Source organism: Chlorocebus sabaeus, chromosome 8, assembly GCF_047675955.1.
Source record: "Chlorocebus sabaeus isolate Y175 chromosome 8, mChlSab1.0.hap1, whole genome shotgun sequence".
NCBI classification, from domain to species: domain Eukaryota; kingdom Metazoa; phylum Chordata; class Mammalia; order Primates; family Cercopithecidae; genus Chlorocebus; species Chlorocebus sabaeus.
In genome coordinates, this window is record NC_132911.1 from 18,130,871 (window position 1) to 18,157,866 (window position 26,996).

The 26,996-nt window shown below is 39.2% G+C and overlaps 1 protein-coding gene across 7 annotated transcripts in view; it reads right to left on the bottom strand.

The window, feature by feature from the left end:
* The window catches only part of PSD3 (pleckstrin and Sec7 domain containing 3), a 555,746-nt gene that overhangs the window by 109,689 nt on the left and 419,061 nt on the right, over window positions 1–26,996 (bottom strand). For all 7 annotated transcript variants that reach the window (XM_007961788.3, XM_007961789.3, XM_007961791.3 and 4 more), the window contains one exon: window positions 13,848–13,891. In XM_007961788.3, the coding sequence (XP_007959979.2) occupies window positions 13,848–13,891 (44 nt within the window). The remainder of the gene's footprint in view (window positions 1–13,847; window positions 13,892–26,996) is intronic.

Here is a 26,996-nt window from a genome sequence, read left to right on the forward strand (position 1 = left end):
TGGATCTTTGTCACTTGCCAAAAATAAAAAAGAAAGCATGTAGTTAAATTTTAAAATTCTGCTGAAAATATGAATTACATTCTATTCTCTAAAAATACTTTATTTTGACACAGGAATCCTAAAAGTAAAAAAGAGACTATGCTTTTATTAAAAATGTTAGGCTTCATCACTAGCCTTTTAATACTAAGAAAAATGCTGCCAGATATGAGAAAGATGTAGGCTAGTAACTTGGCTTTCTAAATAAAGAATCTGACCATATGTACAATGATTGTAGTATGCTTTCCAAACCAAGACAAACTTAACCAATGGTTAACAAGTTTCTGAAAATACACTGGGGTCAAGCCAGATGTTAGGTATTTCCAAAAGATCTACTGGAAAATTTTTAATGGGCAACTAAAAATAGCTTCCGTCAGTATTCTTGATCTGGCTAAATTTTCTCACCTTTAAAAAATATACATATATGTATATAATGTATGAGTACGTAAATGCTCAATGAAACAACTACTGTCTAAAATGTTCCTCATATACATACTAAAAGTCATTCAGAAACTGTATTTATTATATTTCATCTTGCATCACTCCTCATCAAACATCAAGCACTTAGCAATTGATAGAGAGGATATAAAACTCTCTATACTTCGCATACGAAGAAAAATCCTTTCTTTATATCCCAGCCTCCATAATTCTTTGCTCCTCAGTGATTCTAAAAATGCTTTAGGACAAGTAGGCTACTAACATAATCACATTCCATCTGCTCACCAACCTGTCTGCTCTGAATATTCTGAAGTTGAAGATAATGTGAAACGAAGATAACAATATTTGTAAAGTACATCACTTTCATCATATTTAGAAATATTAAAACTTTTCACAATAAAACCCTTAAAATTTCTAAGTATCCATCTCAATCTCGTCATCAAGAAAGATGCCACTTAGACATGAAGCAAACAATGTATTGCCATTTAAAAAAAAATTTGGCCTTTAAAGCTAAGAACTGGGTGTCAAATCTTTCCAGTTTCCTATACACCTGAGTTCAGCTGAGAAAACACGTACTTAAATGTTAAGTGTGAGCTCAGATTAAATGTTAAGTATGAGATATGATTCAGGTTCTTGATAAAATTACATTTCACAGAGCTATATGAGAGAGCTGTCCTAGTCCACTGTGTATTGCTGAAACAGAATTCCACTGGTTGAGTAGTTTACAATGAACGGAGACTTATTTCTTACAGTTTTGGAGACTGGGAAGTCCAAAGTCGAGGGTCCTGAATCTGATGAGGGACTCTCTTGCTGCATCATCCCATTGTGGAAGGTGCAAGCACAAGAAAGTGTGAGAGAGCAAAAGGGCTGTGAACTTGCTTTTATAAGAAACTCACTCCTGCAATAACAACATTAATCCATTCAAAGCCCTTACGACCTAATCACCTCTTATGAAGCCTTGCCTAACTGTTGGGGGACATATTCAAACCATAGTATAGTATTCTGCCTGTGGTCTCTGAAATACATTCATTTCATCACAATGACCCCAGTTTTAACTCTTTCTAGCACCAACTCAGAAGTCCGAAGTCCAAACTCTCACCTAAATCAGATACAGGTCAGTTCGAGGCATGATTCATCCTTAGGCAAATTCCCCACCAGCTGTGGGCCTGTGAAATCAAAACAAGTTATCTACTTCAAATACTATGGTGAGACAGATATAGATGCTCCCATTCCAAAAGGGAGATATAGGCAAGAAGAAAGAATTAACAAAACCCAACTCTAAAACCAAATAGGGAAAACAACATTAAGACTTAAAGCTGGAGAGTAGTTTCCTTTAATGTCCCAAATCCTGGGAACACTGGAATTGGGGCTGGGCCCCCAAGGCCTCAGGTAGCCCCAACCCTATGACTTTGCTGGGCTCAGACCACTCAGCAGCTCTCATGGAATACTCCATGACATCTTTTGAAATCTAGGTAAAGAAAGCCATGCCTCTACAGCTCTTACATTCTGTGTGCCTGCAGAATTAGCACCATGTGGATGCTGCTAAGGTTTATGGCTTGTACTTCCTAGAACAGTGGGCTGAGCTGTAGCTAGGCCTGCATACACCATGGCTGGGGCGGCCAAGGAATGCTGTGCCAGAATGTGGGGAACAGAGAACTGAGGGGGCTCTGGTGGAGAGCACCCTGGGCCCATCCCTTGAAACCATTCTGCTCTCCTAGACTTCTGGGACTGTGATAGAATGGGCAGCCTCAAAGATCTCTGAAATGTATTTGGGGGTTATTCTCCCATTGTCTTGATCTCTTGTATCCATATCAATATTCTTTGCAAATGGTTGCTTGGTCACAACTGTGGTTTGCTTTCCCAAACATGCTTTATCATTCTTTGTAAGGCCAGGCTGAACATTTTCAAAATCTTTGTTCTGCTTCTCCTTTAATTATCATTCTATCTTTAAGTCATTCCTCTCATATCTTACTCTATGTGGTTAAAAGTAGCTACTTAACTCCATCAATATTTTGCTTTGAAATTTATTGCACCAGATATCTTAGCTCCTTGCTCATAAATTCTGCATTCCATAAAGCCCTTGGGCAAGAATTCAATTCAGCCAAGTTCTCTGTGACATTATAACAAGAACTGTCTTTACTCCAGTTTCAAATACCTTGTTCTTCATTTCTACCTGAGACCTCATCAAAATGGACTTTACTGTCCATGGTTCTACTAACATTCCAATCATGATCACTTAAGTAATGTAACTTAAGAAGTTCCAGATGGTCCTTAAATTTCTTGTGTTCTAAGCCCTCACTGAACTGCCAGGGGTGCTCCATTTGCAGCAATCTAGGCTTTTTCTAGCATTCAGTTCACAACTGTCCCAGCTTCTATGCATTACCCAATTCCAAGCTCCTTCCACATTTTCAGCTTATTGTTATAGCAACAGCCCTAGTTCTCAGTACCAATTTTCTGTTGTCGTGTGTTTTGGGTTGCTATCACAGAATTCCAAGAACTGCAAACTTTGAAATGAACAGAGATTTATTTCTTACAGTATTGGAGGCTGGAAGTTCAAAGTCAAGTAAGGGGCCTGCATCTGGTGAGGGCCTTCTTGCTGGGGTCTTCTCTGACCCTCACCTGCTCTCTTGTACTTTGCTGCCCTTCTCCTAGTAAGGCAGAAGGTCAAGAGAGCGCAAGAGAGCAAGTCGGGGATCACAGTTGCTTTTGTAACAAAACTACTCTCATGATAACTAACCCACTCCCATGATAACATTAATCCATTAATTACTGTAGAGCCCTTTTCCCTTATGACTTACCAGTCTCTAATTAGGTGCTACTTCCTAACACTTTTGCATTGGGGATTAAGTTTCCAGCACATGAACTTGCTGAAACCATAGCAAGTCTTCCCTAATTCTAACCACTGAAAATCTTTTTCCTTTAAACACCAAAATCCAAAAGATTGGTGCACGTTCAATATCATTTTTAGCTAACAATTTTTTTAATTAAAATATTTTATTGTAAAAAATTCTAATAATCAATAGCTAACAAAATTAAGTGATCTCAATTCTTTAGTTCAGTATTTCAAGTTAATGGTCAATTTTTCTTAACTATGGCATTTCTGTTTCTTTTCTTACAGTCCGGGTGTCTTCACTGAATATAAATAGAACAATCAAACTAATAATATCCTTTACATAATCACTATACCTATATAGATTTAATCTTAGTTATTCTTCATATAGATTGTCTTGTAAGTTTGTTATGCCAGTACTAATATTAGCATTATTATCTTACCAAGAGTCCAGCATGACGCAGTATCAGCCATGTTAGGAATTTGAGTGAAACAGATAGCAATGACAATAAGAACATTAAATCTCATTCTAGTATTTCAATGAGGTGTAATGAGTATCTAGAAAAGACATTTAATTGTATGAGCACCTCAAACGGAGAACTGAGTTTTATTCCTTCTGTTTTTCCCAACAATAAATGAATGCATTATTCCTTCTTTATAGTCAAGTATCTCACACAAATAATTTTTTTAATTCTTCCAGGGTGAGTTCTCTTTACTTATGACCCTAAATACCAAGCTCTCTCTGCACACACTCAAATTAAATTTTTGGTTATATATTTAAAATATCTGTTTTATCTATACCATTGTCCAGCTTATTAGTTTACCAAGAGTCCAGTATGCTGTAGTATTTGCCATATTAGGAATATGAGTATAGTCCCACAGATAGCAAAGACACTGGGAATGTCATTCTAGTATTTCAAGAGGCACAGCAACTTCTTCTTGCCTTAGTTTTCTTGTTGGTAATGACTGTCAACCTGTAGATGGCTATTTTGAAGTTTAAAATGAAAATTACTTTCATTTTAAAGTTCCTTCATAAATATCTTCATCCCAAATAACTTATTCGAGCAAGAAAGTTTCCCTTCATTTATCTACATCTACTATTAAGAAACACTACTCTGGAGGCCGGGCGCGGTGGCTCAAGCCTGTAATCCCAGCACTTTGGGAGGCCGAGACGGGCGGATCACGAGGTCAGGAGATCGAGACCATCCTGGCTAACACAGTGAAACCCCGTCTCTACTAAAAACACAAAAAACTAGCCGGGCGAGGTGGCGGGCGCCTGTAGTCCCCGCTACTCGGGAGGCTGAGGCAGGAGAATGGCGTAAACCCGGGAGGCGGAGCTTGCAGTGAGCTGAGATCCGGCCACTGCACTCCAGCCCGGGCGACAGAGTAAGACTCCGTCTCAAAAAAAAAAAAAAAAAAAAAAAGAAAGAAAGAAACACTACTCTGATTAACAATTTTATATATCTACATTCACTAGGGATTAAGGATAGTTATTTAACATAGTAAGCCACTGCAAGAAAGGAAATTACCATGAGTTATCTTTTTTCAAGAAAATCAAATAATTTTATATCAAGGTAAAAAATATTTTAACTAAAATTAGGAAGTATTCTTTTCATTAGCATGTAAGTTCAATTCTAAAAAGTACACACAAAGAATTTCTACTTTTCTTCATGGCTGATTCTAATGTTGGCAAATAAACAAAATGAAGCATTACAACAAAGAAAATGAAAAACTTAAGTGAAAGGCAACAAATTATATTAAAAAGTATAAGGTGGACAACTAAATCAGTCTAAACTAATAGAAAAACTCTTGGGTGAAAATAAAACTATTTGTCCTTATGAGATTACCATCTCCCACAGAGGAACAACTGAGATTACATTTTTATTAATATGTATTATTACCTAAAATGAAATGAGAATCAATGCTGAGTTAAGTGAAATATGATAAGGGAATCAAATAATCAAAAGTAAGAGGGCCCTAGAAGGGTTCTTTTCTTGGAAAAAGAGGTTTCTTAAGAGTTCACAAAGCAAAGAGACTTTGGAAGTAGTTACCAATTTCATATTTAGGCCCTTGGGTTGAACAAAGAATCAAGGTGCCCACATAAAAAAACAGGTAATAGTAATCCCATTGCCTCTATTATCCCCCAAGAATACACACAGAGATGTACATGCACACGCTCACACCTTCATAGGCAGTGTTAAACATAACGGCAAAGAAGTGGGAGGACATCTTTGGAAAGTTTTCTCTACTTCCTAATTTCAGCAAATCAGCCAACAAACAGGCAGCACTGATTTCCTGAAAAGACCCGTCATGATTTAAATTTGCAACAAGGAAAAGAAAAGCCAAACTACAAAGTGTTGGTATTTAAAATCAAACTTTCTAAAGCTCAGAACTATCATAACACATGACTGGAAGGACAGAAAGATACCAATGTGCTACCACCTCACCTAATTAGCCAGGACAATTTAATATGTCAGGGCAGACAGGAAATAGTTTAACTTATTAGCAAATACCCCTAATGTTTTAAACTGTTCTTGTTATAAAATGAGTTGTAGGGCAACATGAAATGGCAGCAAAGGTTATTCCACGATGCAAAGTTGTAAAATGCTTATCCAGAGTTAAAAAGAACAAATGTGCTAAACGATGAGCAAGGCCAATGCTGCTGTAACTAAAACACCAAGGGAGCACGAGCATAGGGGGAACCCAGAAGTTCATTATTTAAAACTGTTTTCTTGCTGACTTTATTAAAATGAGGCAATACATGATTTTTTTTTTTTTTTAAACCAGGATAAAACAGTGATATGGTTTGGATCTGTGTCCCTGCTCAAATCTCATGCCGAATTGTAATTCCCAATGCTGAAGGTGGGGCCTGGTGGGAGGTGGCTGGATCATAAAGGTATTACCCGCTTTGATGCTGTTCTCATGATAGTGACTGAGTGAGTTAGCATGAGATCTGGTTGTTTAAAGGTGTGGGGCACCTGCCCCCTCTTTCTCTTCCTCTTGCTCTGGCCATGTGAAATGCCAGCTCTCCCTTCACCTCCTGCTGTGATTTAAAGTTTTCTGAGGCCTCCCGAAAAGCTGAGCAGATGCCAGCACGATGCTTCCTGTACAGCTTGCAGAACCATGAGCCAATTAAACCTCTTTTTATTTAAACTACCCAGTCTCAGGTATCCTTTATTGCAGTGCCTGAAGAAACAAATTCAGAAAAATTGGTCCCGAGAAGTGGGGCACTCTTATAACAATACCTGAAAATGTGGAAGCAACTTTGGGAACTGGATAATGGGCAGAAGCTGGAAGAGTATGGATGGCTCAGAAAATGACAGGAAGATGAGGAAAAGTTTGAAACTTCCTAGAGGCTTGTTAAACTGTTGTGACCAAAATGCTGATAGTGATATGGACAATAAAGTCCAGGCTGAGGAGGTATCAGATGGATATGAGGAACTTACTGGGAACTACAGCAAAGGTTATGTTTGTTATGTGAAAGCAAAGAACCTGGAGACACTGAGCCCCTGCCCCAGGGATCTGTGGAACTTTGAACTTTAGAGTGATGATTTAGGGTATCTGGCAGAAGAAGTTTCTAAGCAGCAAAGCATTAAAGAGGTAACCTGCCTGCTTCTAACAACCTAAGCTAATATGTGCGAGCAAATAAATGACATAAAACTGGAACTTACATCTAAAAGTCTGGAAAACTTGCAGCCTGGCCATGTGAAAATTTGCAGCAGGCTGAAGACATTTGTATAACTAAAAGGCAGGCAAGTGCTGACAGCAAGAAAATGGGGAAAATGCCTCAAAGGCATTTCAGAGACCTTCGCAGCAGCCCCTCCTATCACAGGCTTGGAGGCCTAGGAGAGAACAATGGTTTCATGGGCCAGTCCCAAGAAAGTTTCACTGACCTGCACTACTCCCTGCATCCCAGCCACTCTAGCAACAGCTGTGGCTAAAAGAGCCAAGGTACAGCTCAAGCTGTCACTCCAGAGAGTGCAAGCCATAAGCCTTAGTGGCTTCCACATGGTCTTAAGCCTATGGTTATGCAGACTACAACAGTTAAGGTTTGGGAGCCTCTGCCTAGATGTCAGAGAATGTATGGAAAAGCCTGGATGTCCAGGCAGACATCTGCTGCAGGGGTGGAACTCTTACAGAGAACCTCTACTAAGGGAGTGCAGAAGGGAAATGTGGGGTTGGTACCCCACAAAGAGTCCCCACTGGGTCACTTAGTGGTGCTGTGAGAAGAGGGCCACCATCCTCCAAACCCCAGAATGGTAGAGCCCCCAGCAGTTCGCACACTGCACCTGGAAAAGCCATAGGCACTCAACGCCAGCCCGTGAGAACAACGGTGGGTGCTGAACTCTGGAAGAGCCACAGGGGCAGAGCTGCCCAAGGCCTTGGAAGCCTATTCCTCACACCAGTGTGCCCTGAATATAAGAAATGGAGTCAAAGCAGGTTAATATGGAGCTTTAAGATTTAATGACTGCCCTGCTGGGGTTTTGGACTTGCACAGGGCCTGTAGCCCCTTTCTTTGGCTGCTTTCTTCCTTTTGGAACAGGAGTATTTAGCCAATGCCCGTACCTTCATTTTATCTTGGGAGTAACTAATTTGTTTTTAATTTTACATGCTCATAGGTACAAGGGACTAGCCTTGTTTCAGATAAGACTTTGAGTTAACGCTGGAATGAGTTAAGATTTTGAGGGACTGTTGGAAAGGCATGATTGTATTTTGCAATGTGAGAAGGACATGAGATTTTGGAGGGGCCAGGGATGGAAGGATATGGTTTGGATGTGTGCCCCCCACAAATCTAATGTTGAATTGTAATCCCCACTGTTGCAGGTGGGATCTGGCGGTAGGTGATTGGATCATGGGGGAAGATTACCCCCTTTGGTGATGTTCTCATGAAAGTGAGTAAGTTATTGTGAGATATGGTTGTTTAAAAAGTGTGTGGCACTCCCAACCCACCCTGCTCTGGCCATGTGAAGTGCCAACTCCCCCTTTGCCTCCTGTCATGATTGAAAGTTTCCTGAAGCTTCCCCAGAAGCTGAGCAGATGCTAGCATCATACTTCCTGTACAGCCTGCAGACTGCATACCAATTAAACCTCTTTTCTTCATAAATTACCCAGTCTTAGGTATTGCTTTATAGCAGTACAAGAACAGACTAAAGCAGGAGAGATCTGTTACAATTTGTAAACACTGTTGTAGAAAGCAGCAATAAACATGAAAGTCAAAGGATGAGAGAGAAGAACATTGATTTTCCTAACAGACAATACTGAACTTATTTTCCTGTTTGTGTTAATTGTTGTATTTTCTGAAGATCCTCATGCAGATACATTTTAAACAATTCCAATATAAGATATAAACTCCCATATCCACCTCAATTCACCTCATCCTACGCCATTCCCACCTTCAGAAAGAGTAATTACTCATTTTGTTTATCACTTAGACTGGAAATTTCTTAAAGCCAAGAAAAATGCCTCAATGCCTTGTATACTTTTGTTCTCCCCAAATTACCAGCAGGCTGCATGGTGCAAATAGTTCAACAAATAGATGCTTCATTAATAATAAACAATTGAGCAAAGGAACTTGGAAAGACAAATGGTCATGGTCCTGTATGAAGCAGCTGAGACCTTCCACAAGTCAATCTGACTCATTGCTCTCTTCATTACAATTTCTGTATTTGCATCTTTGTAAAGTCCTCCCTCTCCCCTCAATCTCATGTTGTGTTCTCATTAGGCAAGGATCTGTGTTTCATTCATATTTGTATCTAGGGCACAGCACTGGGCCAGGCACAGGAGAAGGTGGGTAGAGATTGTGGAATAGATGAATAAATAAATGATCCTTGCTACTAACTGGCTTAAGGGGAAAACTCTAGTAATTCTATGAGTGTTTAATGAGACGAGCAAATTGATATAAAATTCTCTTAATGTGCACTGTATCAAAGGCTGGCATAGAAACATTCAGACTCAATCCCTGCTCTTCAAAGACTTTGTAAGACTCTGTGGCTACAGAGATGCCAAGCAGCATGGTGGTGCCATAGGAGGCCATAACAGCGGGAACAATCCTGGCTTTCCCACTATACTGGACTTTGGACCTACTGAGGAACACTACTTGACTTAATTTTCCTCATATATAAAGTAAGAACACTGGACTAGATAAGTACCTTTCAAAAAAATTTTTTAAAGAACATATACCTTAAAAATATTAAACAGAACCCTGTACATGTATGCAAAAGAGATAAAAGCGGAGCTGTTTTGATCAGTTGAACTAGGCATAATACTTACGGGAAGCAGAACTGGGTCTCCATCAATTTTCCTCTTTCCCCTTACTCACACCCCCAGGCGAGGCCCCAAGACATCTCCCTGTAACCCAAGGTTACACTGAACCCAGTCAGAAAACCACTGATATAAAAACCTGTAAGGTTTATAACAGTTCTCCGGTTCTAACATTCAACAATTCTACTGTGATTTCCTCTAAGGTTCTAACATCCACATCAGGATGCCTCCTGTGCAAGTCTTCTATGCATTATCCTATAAATTTTGCAGCATCACTACCTTTCCTGTAACTGTTTTCTAAACTACCCACTTGTAGGCTTATCTTTTAAGAAATGCGGTTCCTTCAATACCATTAACATCCTTTCAATAGCCTTTTACGGAGGCTTCATTACATAAAAACACTATGATCAGCAACAGAGGAGATAAAGGGGCAAATCCAGACATGTATCATTTCCTTAAAGAGCTTACAATCTAACGGCACATTACTACAAACCACCATAATGGCGTGTAGAAACTGCTGGTGTCATCGGATAAAGTAAAATGGAAGCTTAAGGCTGAGATCATACTTCTGGTTAGCAAGATCAGAAAAAACGTCAAGAAAACAGATGGAATAGGAGCTGGACTGTGAAGGATGGTAGGCTTTGAACATAAAAAGATTATGGGACACAGGTTCCCAGCAGAGGTGACTTCACGAACACTGGCAAAAAGGCAGGCAGCGATGGGACTCGCATGGGTAGCTATACCTACTATGAGCCTAGTTGAAATGGGGGCTGTGTGAAGACAAGAATGGAGAACAAAATCAATAACTGGCAGAATGTGAATGGCCTACTTAAAGTTTTACAGCACATGGGAACTTCACAGAGGTTGAAGTACAGGAAAGACTGGAGATGGAAGCCCTTGTTAAGAAGGCAAGCAATATAAATGCCTGAATAACAAAAGAATGGCAGGAGTGAAGAGGAAAGATGCTGTTTGGAGCCATTTCTGCAGGGGTTGGAAGTGGTGGCGTGGGAGGGTGTCAAAGATGATGTAAAGGCTAAAATCCAGGTAAGCCGGAAATGCTGGTGTCATTAATAGAAATGGAGCACACACGACCAAGTTTAGAGACAGACGATGAGTGCTAAGCGCCAGCAGAAACATCCTGCAGGAAAATGCAAACACTGAATTGAAACTTGGGAAAGAGGTCAGAGCTGTATATATATAGGAAGACTTTTTAGAGAACGGCAGAAGAAGTTTTAAGAGTGAATTGCAATTGCTGAGGAGGAGGCTACACTGGAAGAAGACAATTCTAAGTGTCCATCTCATACTAAGGGATAATATGAGGAAAATGGGTCAGAGAAAAAGTGTAGTTAGGGAGGCATGGGAGAACAGGGAGAGCACAGTGTCATAAATAATTATATCCATGTACATACACATTTATGAAGGGAAAAGCTTGGTTCTTTTTTTTTTTGAGACCAAGTCTCACTCTGTCACCCAGGCTGAAGTGTAGTGGCACGATCTCGGCTCACTGCAACCTCTTCTTCTTGGGTTCAAGCAATACTCCTGCCTCAGCCTCCCGAGTAGCTGGGATTACAACCGCATGAAACCACGCCCAGCTAATTTTTATATTTTTAGTAGAGATGAGGTTTCACCATTTTGGCCAGGCTGGTCTCGAACTCCTGACCTCAAGTGATCCGTGCTCCTCAGCCTCCCAAAGTGTTAGGATTACAGGTGTGAGCCACCGTGCTCGGCTGCTTAGTTCCTTTTCTAGAGGATCACATACGTTGTTATATGTCAGGGTTCTCTGAAGTGTGTTCTAAATAAAAAACACCAGTTTTAGATGTTAAAAGGTGCTTTAAGATAAAAATAAGACTCAGTGATTTAATAAATTGGGGTATTGGTCATTTATTTCCTACAGAAATTCAAGACGTACATCAGATTTTTAAATTCAAATTTCTCCTGCAGGAATTCAAGATGGACATCGATTGAACAGGCTGCTTACAGATCTGTTTAATTTTGTTTGAGCTAGCATTTATTCCAAGACTTAGGTGTCCCGTAATCCCTTTCTTTTATATCTGCTTGAGAGAGTGGTACTTTTTCCACAGGAGGAAACATTGATATATGATAAAACTCAGAAATTTACAGAATATTAGAAGTAGAAAAAATACTTATGATCATTTCATCCAATTCCTTCATTTTATAGCTGAAGACAGACAGTTAATTATATGACAACCACTATAGTGTCTTCTTCTAATTCTTGATAAAGTATAAAAATATAGTACATGTATATGCATATGAACAAGAAAGACAAACAAAAAAAGAGAAAAAAAAAAAAGAAATTGAGGCTTTGAAAGCTACAGCATCAGGCAACAACTGAAGAGCAACTTGCTTTATGTTCAGTGTTTTCGAACATTTCACAGTGTCATCCGGAAGGTTACACAAGGCTCAATAATTGCTCAGTCTTGCAAAAGAGGAAACTGAGGGCTACAGGTTAACTTGGTCAGTGAACCAGCTACTACATGAAAAAGTTGTAATTCACGCCAGAATTTATCTGACTCTGAAATCCAGGCTTCTGAATAAGATGCTCTGCTAACTTCACAAGAGGGCCACAGAAGAAGCCAGCTACTGGATAAACTCCTGCCCCTCCACCCTTGGATCACACGCAAGATACAGCTTTCTTGCATCCAACTCTGACTACCCATAAATGAATAAATAAAATCTGCTGTCACAAATTCAAAAAAAAAGCTAGATTTACAAAAGAGGTCCTCAAGAGTATATGTATTTGTTTTTAAAAATAACTTCATAAAAGAATTTTCAATGTATTCTCTTGCCCAGAGTGAATACAATGATGCCATTTTTATTTATTTTCTCTAGACTGCATATTCTGCATATGTCAAGATGTCCTTTTTGCATTTCAGCAAGATTCTGACTATATCCTTCACAAAATTTTTCTATGAAACCCACTGTTGTTCATGAGAAATAAGCCCAAAGAAGAATGATCACCTTTGATAGTAGACCATGAATTCTTAATAATGTTTTCCCTGAAATGGAACTCTGCCTTTAAATGAGTCTCATCATGTATATACATACAGACACATAAGCCATATATATATATATATATATATATATATATATATATGCAAATATTAAATTCTTAACTTTTGACTCCCTAACTTGCAATAGTACCATATGACTCTACAGTGAGTGGAAGCAATTCAAGTGGTGCTGATACTTTAAAAATTAATACCTGCACATTGTATGTAATACATAGCCAACTACTAACCCATGTTCCTCCAATGTGCAGATGAGAGAACAAGTTTTATCTCCCAAGTTATGATTCTGTAAACCTGAGTTCATTGTAGAAGGCTGTGTTAGGTCATGTGGTAAAACAATACCTATGGTTACTTAGTAAAAGCAAAAAATAAAATCCACGAAGCTCTAATTACAAAAAACACATTTTGACTTAATTTTCTGGTAATGTGACTAAAAATTTCATATTCTTCCATAATTTTTTTAAAAATTAAAACTTTGAACTGCTATATTGATTAGTGAAATTTTAACAAGAGTGGTATTGTTCTATGTAGACTTAGATGTAGCTCATCTTTAATAGCATATCCCGAGGTATGTACCCTGGAACACTACATTTTACTGTCAAAGAGAGTCAGGAAATATTACACATTCTATTCCTCTCTTGGGGACTGATAACACACATTGGCATTGGATAAGCTCCTAGAAGTTCTGCAGTTTAAATAAAATAGGTTTATTCAATCCATCATCTCCCAAGCTTATTCTATTCACAGAACCTTTTTTGTTGATGCTGTTGTTGTTTTGTGCTTAGTATCTATCAATGTCCCAGTATGATTAGTATCATAGGACATAAACCTGGAAAGCCGCGATCTATGATGATAGGAAGGAGATAATGAAAATAAGTGGGTGATACCAAAACCATTTGTATTAAATTTTGGAATACATGCTATTCACCAGCAGATTTTTCTTTTAGAATGTTACTTTTTAAAAGATAAATTTAAAAGATAATTAATTACCTACAGGTACAGCAATCATTTTAAAAGCAGATTGGGAACACACTGAGTACCAAAAAAACCACAGTATACTTGTGTAAAACCAAAGTAGGTTTTACTTATATCTGGGTTTACTTGTATAAAACCAAAGAAGGTAAGACACTTGGTGTAAAATGAGAATTGGCAATGCATATTTAATCCTCCTTTAAGATCACTTCCAAGGCATAAAGACAGTAGGAAAAAAGTGAGTAGTTCATTATTAAAAGGCTGAAGTCCAGCACACTTACACTGCCCATTCAAGCTTCTCATTCTTGATTGAGTTGTACAGAGCCTGTAAAGAGAGAAAATGAGATCAAATTATTCTTTCCATTCTGTTCCACATTTTGAATTCAGCAAATGACCAAGTAATTCCTTCCTAACAGGATAGGCGCGAAGCCCCCCCGTCAGCCATCTTGGCTTTAGAAAGGTGAATACATGGAGAGGCAAATGAGCACTGGGTGAACGTTTCATAAAACAAAGAGACTTTCACAAAGTTAAAACTGTCTTTTATCAGTAGGGCACAGTACTGTACTACATTTCGCTATCGTAACATATTAGGATGTGATTAAAATTACACTGTGCATGCTATTTCTCATATTGAAAATATGGTCTTGTAGTTTCACTCAGTTGGCCAGTGGAGTACTCCTACTTTTTTCTTTTCTTCTTTTTGTCAGTCTGAGTCTCGCCCTGTTGCCCAGGCTGGAGTGCAATGGCACAAACTTGGCTCACTGCAACCTCTGCCTCCAGGGTTCAAGTGATTCTCTTGCCTCAGTCTCCCAAGTAGCTGGGATTACAGGTGTGCACTGCCACCACACCTGGCTAATTTTTGTATTTTTAGTAGAGACGGAGTTTCACCATGTTCGCCAGACTGGTCTTGAACTCCTGTTCTCAGGTTATCCGCTCACCTCACCCTCCCGAAGTGCTGGGATTACAGGTGTGAGCCACCGTGCCTGGCCGCCCTTTTTTTTTTTTTTCCCCCTTTTTCATTATTGAAAGAAATAAAATTGTTTTCACGGCAAATTAAAGAGTAAGATACATGGTAGGGGGACTGAAGCCAGACATGGAAAAGCATCTTAGAACTGTTTTAGAGTTTCCATACCACTAACTTAAGCAGTTTTTATTACCAATGAAACATCCCAATTCTGCCTTACAGTTAAGTATTACATTGTGGTGTGTGTGTGGTTGTGGCAGCTTGAACAGAAAGCTTCTTTAGACTCTCGGTAACAATAACGGTATAGTTAAGTCAGCACAAGACTGCCACCCTGATTCTCCCAGCTCTAGCATTACAAAGGTCCTTGTAGTCAGCTTGTTCCACTATACCAACTACCAAGAAACATTTTTTTAAGAGACAGGGTCTTGCTATGTTGCCCAGGCTGCAGTGGAGTGGCTATTCACAATCATGATGATAGTGCACAACAGCTTCAAACTCCAGGGCTCAAGTGATCCTCCTGCCTCAGCTTCCTGAGCAGCTGGGACTACAGGCACATACCACAGTGTCTGGCTTTACTTTTAAATTTTAAGTAAGATGTTATAAGGAACACACAAATGCATTTCTAAGATACAAAACCACAAGAGCAAATTATAGTCAACAAAATAACTCTATGCATAACAGTATTATGATGATGTTGGAACATTTTTCCTCCAAGAATGACTTGGATCAATTAGAACTTGAAGGCTTAGCCAAGACTTCATTTACTCTGAGATAGAAAAAAGGGGGATCATATGTCATCTAACCTCTTATCTTTCAAACAAGAAAAGGCAGGTTCAGAAAGTTGTCCAAGCAGCACAGCAGAGCAGAATTGCCTTGTATTTCTATCCTTTGGCCCTTAACATTGTCTCACTCAAGCGCTTACATGTGTGTAAGCAAACCCTGCACACCAATAGTGAATTCACTTTTCAGCAAAATACTTCCAAATTCAGTACAAATTTATTTAAGATGCAGATTTTATATTATTTATGACTCAATACATGTATTCTTAGCCAGTATCTTGACAAACTTCATAAAAATTCTCCATTGTGGCTGCAATGGTCAATTCAACTCCTGAAAAATTACAGTAGTTAATAAAAACCAGGTCACATTTTTTATTTTTCAGGACATGGTATGTATTCTCAAACACAAAAGGGATAGAACATACAATTAAAATACGGAGTATACTGAGGCACAAAGACCATGCTATAAATTGGGTATTCGTTTTGAAGAACTCAGGTTTACTGAAGAGCTCCAATCTATGATACAGTTAATGTCTCAGGAGGCTGAACACCTATGGAAATGCAGAGAGAGCTGAATTCTAGCTCAAGTCTCAGTAGGGCTTTTGTTGGACAAATGCCTTTTAAATGAATTATATTACTTGCATGAGCCATTTTGAACCCACAAGTAACAGTGGGTTGAGAAACTACTAATGAAAAGAGATCATTAAAGTTTCTTTAGATATCATACTCAATATCATCCAGAGTAATTCACAATGTGGCAAAGACTTTTAAAAAATCTGTTCATAAAGGTAGATGGTTGAAATAACAGCTAAACATCTAAAATTTTTCTAATACATTCATTCCTGTTCTAGCACAAATTTTTTCCAATACTTTTGCCCTCAAGAATATTTTGCTTAAAGAGAAGTAGAATTCTAAATTTAAAAATTCTTGCTATTCAATCAGCCAGATAGCTCATGAAGATAATCTATTACAAAGCATCTTGCCGAATTCCACAGACTTGCAGTACTGCAGATCAAGTCCTCTCATTGTGTAAATAACATAGATTTTTTTTTTAATTGTAGCATGCCGAATCCAAACAGTGGATGTCATCCCTATTCTTTTCAATTGCAAAATTGCAAAAGAATTTTCCTCGTTCTTTGTAGTGCTTTATCATGATTCACTATTTTTCTTAATAAAAGGAAGACACTTTACAAATGCATTCAAAACTTAAATACACTCTCTACACAACTTCCCATCTTTTTATCTACTCAGCCTAGTTAAGAAATGAATTCCCTTGATTCTTCTTTACCTCTAGTCTGACAGTCATTACTTCCTTTCCCGTGTAGCCTAGATGTCATGGTCTCTCACTTCCACCAGTCTAGTTAATATCTTCAACTTCTTTGTTCTGCTGCTGTACATGAAAATATTAATAGATACTATAAATTTTTTTTTTTTTTTTTGGAGACAGGGTCCTGCTTAGTTGCCCAGGCTGGAGTACAGTGGTGCAGTAATAGCTCATTACAGCCTCAAAATCCTGGGCTCAAGGGATCCTCCTGCCTTAGCCTTCTGAGTAGCTATGGTTCCACCTATATAACTCTTGATTAATCCTGCTCTGATTTCTCCATATGAAAATCCTACAGATTAGTTAAGATTTCTTTTACTTTCAAATGTCAAATACCTAAACACTGCCTTAAGGGTAAGGAGGTCTAATAATTAATGTAGTCAGATCATAAAAAAGTATGCATGTAGTAGCCTCAGGGGTCCAGGAATTTCTCTCTCATCTCAATTCTCCTCTTTCTACTCCAACCAACTCCAGTCCTTGTTTATCCACTAACAAGAAACGCATCCAAAACAAGCAACACCTTTTCACAGCTTGGCTCTCTCAATAGTAACAACAACAAACTAGTTCTTTCTCCCAGCTCCAGTATGAAAGGCCCCAGGAGAGGTTTAGTTCCCCATCCTTCCCATGGACGGATCTGTGTGGCTAGGAGATAAAGTTCTATGACTCGGCCCATCTCTGAAGCCCAGTGGACTGGGGGGTTGCGGGGAGGTGGGTATTAATGAGGGGTAGCACTGAACTTCGCGGTCTCCCCAATTTGTATGTGACTAATTCAGGACTACTAGAGAAAATTAAACAATAGAACAAATTAATGCCATTGAATATTCATCAACTGAAGCTTCAGCAGGGTCTTCATTCATGAGGTTCTTGCCATCTTCTCTAAAATGCATCTGTACTAGCACCTGTTTCTCCTTTCTGATGGTAAGGGAAGAACCAACAGAATGGGATTTCAGAACTGAACTTGGAGATCACGAAACAGAGGTTTCCTCACAAGGATGAGGAAATGAAATCCCAAGTTAATTAACTTCTCTCCACGTCCCATAGCTGGTTGTCACAATCACCGACTCAAGTAAATAACACTTCATGTTTATATCAGCTAACTACATTCTCTCCTCCTAAGACCAAACCTTATGGCATCATATATGCCTGGCCAAAGTCAGAGCCCGTTTGAAAAGATAATAAGACTTGTGCCTCTCTTAGAATATATTCAAATAATCTGGTAATGTTCTATTCTTAAAAGATGAGCTTTAAAGAGCCACCGTTGCTAGGACACATGCTGGAAGTGACTTTGTCAGAGAGGAAGATGGGCTGGCTGCGCTGGTCCTATACTCTCAGTCCATTTAGGACCAAAAGCATTTGCCATGAAAATGGTTAAAACTGGAGGCGTAGTCTACGGCTCAGAAAAACAACTTATCTGCAGCTCTGCCAGGGGTTATCTGGCCTAGCCCCAAGACGGCAGGGTTTGTGAGGAAACATTGCTATGGACTGGTAGTTAGAGATAAGGGGGGCAAGTTACCACATGGACCTTAATGGGACAGGATAGCCCACATCAATACATACAGTGAAGCGATAACTCACTGTGAAAGGCTGAAGAATGCCCCCCACAAAGATGTCCAGGTCCCATTCTCTAGAACTTGTGAATGTTACCTTATATGGCAAAAACTTTAAAGATGTGATTAAGTTAAAGAACTTGAGACGGGGAACGTACGTGGGTGGGCTCTAAATGCAATCACAAGTGTCTTTATAGAAGAAGGCAGACGGAGATTTAAGAAAGACAGAAAAGAAGGCGACATGAAGAGGAATATGGAAATTAGAGTAATACACACATAACTCAAAGAATGCTGGCGACCACCAGAGGTTAGAAGAGGCGAGGAAGAGATTTTTCTCCTGGACCCTCCAGAGGATGAAAAGCCCTGTCGACCTCTTGATTTCAGACTTCTGGTCTCTGCAATTGTGAGAATGCATTTCTGTTTTTTAAGACACTAAGTTTGTGGTAATTTGTTACAGCAGCCGAAGGAAACCAATACTCCAGGGTGCAAGAGAAAATACCCAGCAAAGAATGATGATATACCCACAGATGGATTTTAAGAAATAGTTCCAGCGTCAGTTCCTAGGTCAGATAGTCCTTCACCACAGTGGTCTTATCTAAACATGTGACAGTGCACACAAGAATCAACTGAGGAACTTTTTAAAACACTGATTATTGTGCCCTGTCCTAGATCTACCAAATCAGCTCCTTGGATGAGGAAAATGCGTGAATATTTCTAAATGCTCCACATGTAACTCTGATTGGAAGCCTTGGTTAAAAAAATCACTGCTTTGCAAGCTTACCAATCTTTTATCTAACTGCAATTTCTGTAACTTAACCCCGGAGCCAGATAACAACCATATGCCTCTCTTGACACTAACCAGGATAGAACGACTCTTTGAATTTGAAGATCATCATTTTTAAGAATGAAAAAGCAAAGGAAATTGCTTAAATTACAGAGGTAAACGTATTCTGGTCTAAATTTACTTTTAAGTCTTTGTTCCTTACTTTTGGTTGCTTCTCAGAGAAGATAAAATGCAATTTTATTCAAGGCTTTAGCGCCGTCATCGCCAGCCCACACAGGGTTCTCTGAAGCTTTTCTACATTACCATGCATTGTGTAACCGTGAGTCTCTCTTTTTCTCTCTCCAACATATTTTGCACAGTTGATGGAATCCGTGTATTTTAGTTCAATAATCTCTAAACTCCAATTAATTTTTTTCTCTGCGGGCCCTGAATCATTATAAAAAGTATGGAGGATATCACAGCTTCCACTTTCAGTGAAACTGACAGTGACCGCAGTGGAATTTGTACTCAGAAAGAATTATGACACCATCCATACCACAATTCCCTCTTTCAAATGCTATGCTGGCTCTCATGCAGACACTCAGATCAAGCAGACTGTTAAGTATAGAATTAAATATATACCACTCTGGCAGAGTTATCAGAGAAAAAGCATGTTTAAAAAAGACATTGGTCAAAAATTAATGATAAAACCAGTTAATAGATGAATATCAAAATGGTTAGAAAAGCTCAAAATACTTTGCAGCGGTCTTCAACTTTTATTGTCTTGTCTATGCCTTAAAATAATGTTGAAAAACCGCACTATTTCTCACTATAGGAAGCTTCTCCAAAACTAGTATTTGGAATTGACTCTTTTTTTGCCCCCTTCCGACCAGTGGGGGTGTTACACCTTGCAATGTACCAAATAAGGCTATAGGTGAGGTTTTTTTTTTTGTTTTTTTTTTTTTTCCTTAAGTGGCAAAGGGCAATTGTTAAGCAGAGGTGCAAAAGGAGAAATAGCCTGAAGGCTTGACCACAAGAGAATTCAAAGGTAGATCCATTTTAGGGAGAAGAACATACAGAAGATGAGTTTCTGGAAATTGATTCCCTTTAGCTATCTGTGTTCTCCCATACCCACTGGACAGTTTTCATATACCCAACTGTAAAGAGCACCACATTAGAGAATGTATATTCATAAGCAACCTGGTTAACATTCATCTTTTCAGTTCTTATTTAGGGTGACAGAACATGCTTGAATTTGCTTTTCTGTGTGTGTTTTTTTTTTTTTACTTCTATGGTCAGGCATAGTTTTGGAATCGAGTTAACATGTAAACAGAGCTGAAATCTGTGTCTTGGACAATTAATCTTGTGTTGTGATACACTTCCAAACACAGTCACAGTCGCAAAAGCACCTCACCATGAATACATGTCCCAGCACAAATTCATATTAATGAACACTAGAAAATTAATTTCAAAGCCCTTATCTTATTGAAAGAGAATCTGAAGTACAATTAATATGTATAATTCATCATGTAATCATTTTTAAGTACATCCTAGAGGCTAGGCAGGCATTTTGCTAGGTACGGATTAATCTGTTCTGCCTTCAGAGGCCTCTTATATAAGGAATACAAAATGTGCTGCTAACCCTGACTGAACTTCACCTAGTGAAGAATTAGTCAGCTAATGGAGTCAACTAATTTTTTTCCTACTTACAATGTGCGAGACACTTTCACACACAGTATCTAATATGCCACATTATGTTATACATATTTTCTTGAGAGAAAAATTTAATAAAAGAGAGAACAGATCTAACCTTATGAGCAAAGAATTTGAAACGGGTGGGTGGAGCACCTGTTATGGACTTGCACATTTAAGACAAATCGATTGATCTGGCCCTCATTTTCTTTATATGCAATAGGAGAGGGCTGCATAAAGTTAGTTCTTTGCTCACTTCCAGATCTACTACTTTACAATTCTACTTCAGAAAGACCTTAGCTATCACTCAGCTAAACTCCCAAACTAGTCCTTTCTTTACTCTCTGCTCCCTTTTCCTGTGTTGCTCACTAAATATTTTTTTTTGCCATGGTTTTTGATCAATAACATCACTACCTGCTCTCAAATCCCAAGCACAGCTTTTATAGATTAATAAGTGCATATCTTAAAATTGCAAATGAACAAACAAGAATGGGAGAGGGAGTGGGAGCTATAGTAAAGTCAGAGAAATGTTAAGAGGTGGGGGAAGGGGAGCAGTGGGACTCCCACTGCCTCTTGTCAAATGCACCTTTCTGAGCTACAACAGTTTGAACCTCCATTCCTTCATTATTACTGAAGAAAAATAAGGTAGCCAAAGACAGTACTAACTAAACACTCCTGCCAAAGAATATGGCCAGCATTTCTGGAGATGCACAAAATCAAACCTGAAAGTGAAGGTCGGGTGCAGTGGCTCACAAATGTAATCTCAGCACTTTGGGAGCCGAGGAGGGTGGATCTCTTGAGCCCAGGAGTTCAAAACCAGCCTAGCCAACATGGGGAAACCCAGCCTTTACTAAAAACACAAAAATTTGCCAGGTGTGGTGACACGTGCCTATAGTCCCAGCTACTTGGAGGCTGAAGAAGGAGGATTGCTTGAACCCGGCAGGTGAAGGTTGCAGTGAGCCAAGATCATGCCACTGCACACCAGCCTGGGAGAGAGAATGAGACTTTTGTCTCAAAAAAAACAAAAAGCGAAAAAATAAACTGAAAAAAATGTAATTGCTAATTATCTTTTGTACTAACATAATACTTCAAACTTTTACTAACGTGTGTATGCATTCATTCATTTATTTTTGGGGTGGACTTCATCAATAAGATGTATTCAAACACAGCACATTCCTCCTAAACTACTTTTGCTTCACCTTGAGATTACCTTCTATTGAACTGGCTGTTGTGTCTTAGAGAAAGGGTCTTAAATATGCTAGTATGAATAACACTATTCCAAATGTAAACAAAACATTAAGATTGCTGCTAAATTCTTTGTAGAGCAAAGGTTTTAAGTACAGGGATACCTCACTGTATCGTGCTTTGCTTCACTGAGCTTCACGTATACTATATTGCTTTACAACTTGAAGGTTTGTGGCTACCCTGTTTTGAGCAAGTCTGTTGGTGCCATTTTTTTTCCAGCAGCATGGTTTCACTTCGTATCTCTGTCACATTTTGACAATTCTCACAATTCAAATATTTGCATTATTATTATATTTGCTATGGTGATCAGTGACCTTTGATGTTACTACTGTCATTGTTTTGGGAAGTCACGAACCATGTCCATATACGATGGTAAACTTAATAATGTCATGTGTTCTGAGCAATGCACTGACCAGCTGTTCCCTGAGATACAACAATATTGAAGTTAGGCCAATCAGTAATCCTGCCATGGCCTCTAACTGTTCAAGTAAAAGGAAGAGTTGCATGTCTCTCACTTTAAATCAAAAGCTAGAAATGATTAAGCTTAGTGAGGCTAAGGCTGGGCTGTAGGTGAGGTTTCTTGCACCCATTAATTAAGTTGTAAATGAAAACAAAAAGTTCTTCAAGAAAATTAGAAGTGTTACTCTAGTGAACACACAAAATATAAGAAAGCGAAACAGCTTTATTGCTGATATGGAGAAAGTTTAAATGGTCTGGATAGAAGATCAAACCAGCCACAACATTCCCTTAAGGCCAAAGCCTAATTCAGAGCAAGGCCCTAACTCTCTTTCATTCTTCAAAAGCTGAGACAAGTGAGAAAGCTGCAGAAGAAAAGCTTGAAGGTAACAGAGGTTGGTTCATGAGGTTTAAGGAAACACGTAGACGCCGTAATATAAAAGTACACGGTAAAGCTGCAACCGGTGATGGAGAAGCTGCAGCAAGTTATCCAGAAGATCCAGCTTAGATCACCAATGAAGGTGGTTATACTAAACAATCTTCAATATATACAATATATTTTTTCAATATATACAACATTTTCAATATATACAAAACAGCCTTTTATTGGAAGACAATGCTATCTAGGACTTTGATAGCTAGAGAGGAGAAGTCAATGCCTGCCTACAAAGCTTGAAAAGTCAGGCTGACTCTCTGTTAAGGGCAGTGCAGCTGGTGACTTGAAGCTGAAGTCAGTGCTCATGTATCATTCTGAAAATCCTGAGGCCCTCACTCTGCCTTTGCTCTTTAAATGTAACAAAAAAGCCAGGATGGCAGCATATCTGTTGACAGAGTGGTTTGCTAAATATTTTAAGTCCATTGTCGAGATACATCGTTCAGAAAAAAGGATTCCTTTAAAAATGTTACTGCTCATTAAGACAGCACCTCATCACCCAAGAACTCTGACAGAGATGTATAAGGAGATGACTGTTGTTTTCATGCCTGGTAACACAACATCCATTCTGCAGATCAAGGATCAAGACGTAATTTCTACTTCCAAGTCTTATTATTTAAATACATTTCACAAGGCTGTAACTGCCATAGATAGTGACTCCTCTGATGGATACGGGCAAAGTGAACTGAAAACCTTCTCGAAAGGATTCATCACTCTGGATGCCTTCAAGAACATCTGTGATTCATGGGAGGTCAAAATATCAACATCAACAGGAGTTTGGAAGAAGTCGATTCCAACCCTCATAGAATGACTTTGCAGGGTTTGAGACGTCAGCAGAGGACGTCACTGCAGATGTCGTGGAAACAATAAGACAACTAGAATTAGAAGTGGAGCCTACAGATATGACTGCGTTGCTGCAATCTCAGCGTAAAACTTGAACAGATGAGGACTTGTATGGATGAGCAAAGAAAGTCGTTTCTTGAGATGGAAACTACCCCTGGTGAAGATGCTATGAACACTGTTAAGATGACAAAAAAGGATTTAGAATATTAAATAAATACAGGTAATAAAGCAGCAGCAGGGTTTGAGAGGACTGACTGTATTTTTGAATGAAGTTCTACTGTGGGTAAAATGCTAACAAACAGCATCAAATGCTACACAGAAATCTTTCATGAAGGAGTCTACAGCTGGGCGTGTGTGGCGCGCATGCCAATGGTCCCAGCTATTTGCGAGGCTAAGGTGAGAAGATTGTTTGAGCCTGGGAGATCAAGGCTGCAGTGAGCTGTGATCATGCCACTGCACTTCAACCTGGGTGACACAGCAAGACCCAGTCTTAAAAAACAAACAAACTAATGATGCAGCAAGCTTAATTATTGTCTTATTTTCAGAAATTGCCACAGTCACATCAACCTTCAGCAGCCACTACCCTGATCAGTCAGCAGCCATCAACATCAAGGTGACACCCTCCATAAGCAAAACGATGACAACTTGCTGAAGGCTCCAATGACACACATAATAAACTATAGTGTAAACAGAACTTTTTTTTTGAGATAGTCTTTGTCACCCAGGCTGGAGAGCAGTAGCATGATCTCCACTTACTGCAACCTCCGCCTCCCGGGTTCAAGTGATTCTCCTGCCTTAGCCTCCTGAGTAGCTGGGATTATAGGTACATGCCACTGAGTCCTGTTTATTTTTGTATTTTTAGTAGAGACAGGGTTTCGCCATGTTGGTCAAGTGGTCTTGAAATCCTGACCTCAGGTGATCCGCCGGCCTTGGCCTCCCAAAGTGCTGGGATTAAAGGTGGTGCTACCGCACCCAGCCGTGTAAACATCACTTTTATATGCACAGGGACACCAAAAAATTCCTGTGGCTTGCTTTATTGCGATATTTGTTTTATTGCTGTGGTCTAGAACTGAACCTGTAATATCTCCAAGGTCTGTCTGTTTAAAGAATTTTTCCCCTAGTTACAATCGTAAACATCTAATGAACTGGTTAGAACATTAAGTCCAAATGCTGGTTCATCATCAAAAAACAAACTAAGGGTTAAAACTCAAATATCTGTAGAAATAGGCAGCTAATAAGTCAGGAAGGCCAGGGAGAGACTCCAGGGGTTTAGAGAAAGCTCCATGTACAAGGAAAGCTAGTACTGAGCTGTAGCCTGATTTCAACCAACTGGGAATGCAGCTTCACTATTGCTTTTTTTTTTTTTTTTTTTTTGAGAAGTAGCTAGAAGCACCAACTATTCAAGGCTGGCAAATTTCCAAGCGTGGCAACAGAGAGAGCAAGGTAAGCTACCGTGGGTCAGACAAGCACATCCATTGTCGAAGAGGACACCAATTTTGAAACAGATTGGAATGATACGATTAGAAATTGTAGGGAGGAAACAGTAAGAATCGCTGAACAAACATGGCAAAATTTCCAATTTTTGATTTACAGACAAACTTCTGAATATCTGATGTTTCGCCTGGTATTTCTGAAGCTGTGATGATGTTCTAACCATTTCAAATAACTGATCTTCCTCTGATAATAATAAAACTATCAATGAGGTCCCACTACGTGACACTGCTAAAAGTCTTTCACTTCATCTCACTGAACTCTCACAGCAATAAATTTTATTTTGAATACTGTAATAGTATAGCATATGGTATAAGTATTAATACAGTAAAGTATTTTATAACAGCTAGAAGACTAATTCACGTTTGTAACACTTATAATAGTATAAATAAATCTCTTCAAACCATTCATTTATTTATTCATATATTCAGTTGAACAGTTATTTATTTAGGCATCATGAATCCAGTGGTGAACAACAGACACAGAACTTAGATTTGAGTGGGGTGGAAGCAGATAATAAATAAGAAAAATAACAGATGACGATAATTCTGTCACTTTCTGGTAGGCTACCAGATAATTATTATAAGGTGATTAGAATAAAGTCACTGGAAAGAGTAGCTGTAGCCTGGATGGTCACAGAAGGCCTCTTGGCAAGGAAACATAAGACATGAGTGACCAGAAGCAGCCACGCAAACATGTGGGGAGCGAGGTAAGCAGCTCCTGAACACCACTGAGCCGGGCAGGTCTGAGAAACCCAGCGAGGCTGGTGCGGCTGGAGCATGTGGGCCCAGGTGTGGTGTGAGACAAGGGAAAATGGGGAAGCAGGTCCTGAAGGGCTTTTAAGCCAGAAAAGTTAGGGGTTTACCCTGTGCTGGCCAGGTGACCACTAGAGGATTTTAAGCAGGAGAGTGACCTGCTGTAATTCATGTTTTTAAAGGGAGGCCCCGCTTCTGTGTGGAGAAAGGATTGTGAGAGAGAAAGGGAAATAGCAGTGAGACAGGTGGAATCCGGGTGAGAGGTGAGGTGACCTGACTGGGGCGATGGCAGGCAGTGGTGGATCTGGTACGGCTCAGGCTGTTTTTCTAAATTACAGGAGAAAGCTGTACCATTTTCAAATACCTCAAGCACAAGTAAAAAAATTGGGTACGATGAACAGTTTCAACAGTACCACCAGAAATAATACTGTTAGTCATGAATATTTAAAGTTATTTAAGCTAAGGAGAAGGTAAATACATTAAGAGAGAAAGGAAAAAAGTAAGGTGTAAAACATTGTTATGGTATGTTTTCATTCTGTGGGGGAAAATTTGAGCATCTGGGCACGAATAAAACATTTCTGAGGGGATCCACACAACCCCACTGACAACGACTGACTCTGACACAGCAACTCAGTGGCAGGGTGGGGGGACTTTTCAATGTATAATCTGGACAATTTGAATGTTGACCACACAGTGTACACATTGCTTCTTCGATGAAAAATAGAGATGACACTAGATTTTATGCTCCTTGCAGATGAGATCAAGTCTTCCATCTCCCTCGGTCTCCATAATGCCTCATAAGTTGTCTTGACCACAGCAAGTGTTTCATGTGCTGAGAAGGCAAGGGCTTCAGTGAGGATGATGCTGTATAACACAATTATGATGGGCGGCAGCAAAGGCAAGAAAAAAAGAATAATGAGCTAGAAAGCAACAGACCTGGATTCATGCCTCCTTCTACATCCTAGGAAGTAACTAGGATGACTCCACTTCGCTGATTTAGGAGCTGGAGGTTAGACAGATTGTTGCTTGGTGTAGGCTGAAAGTTACCAGATCAAATGCAAGATGCTCAGTTAAATCTGAACTTCAGATAAGTAGTAACATTTTGAGCATAAGCATGCCCTCCAATTTTACCTGAGACACA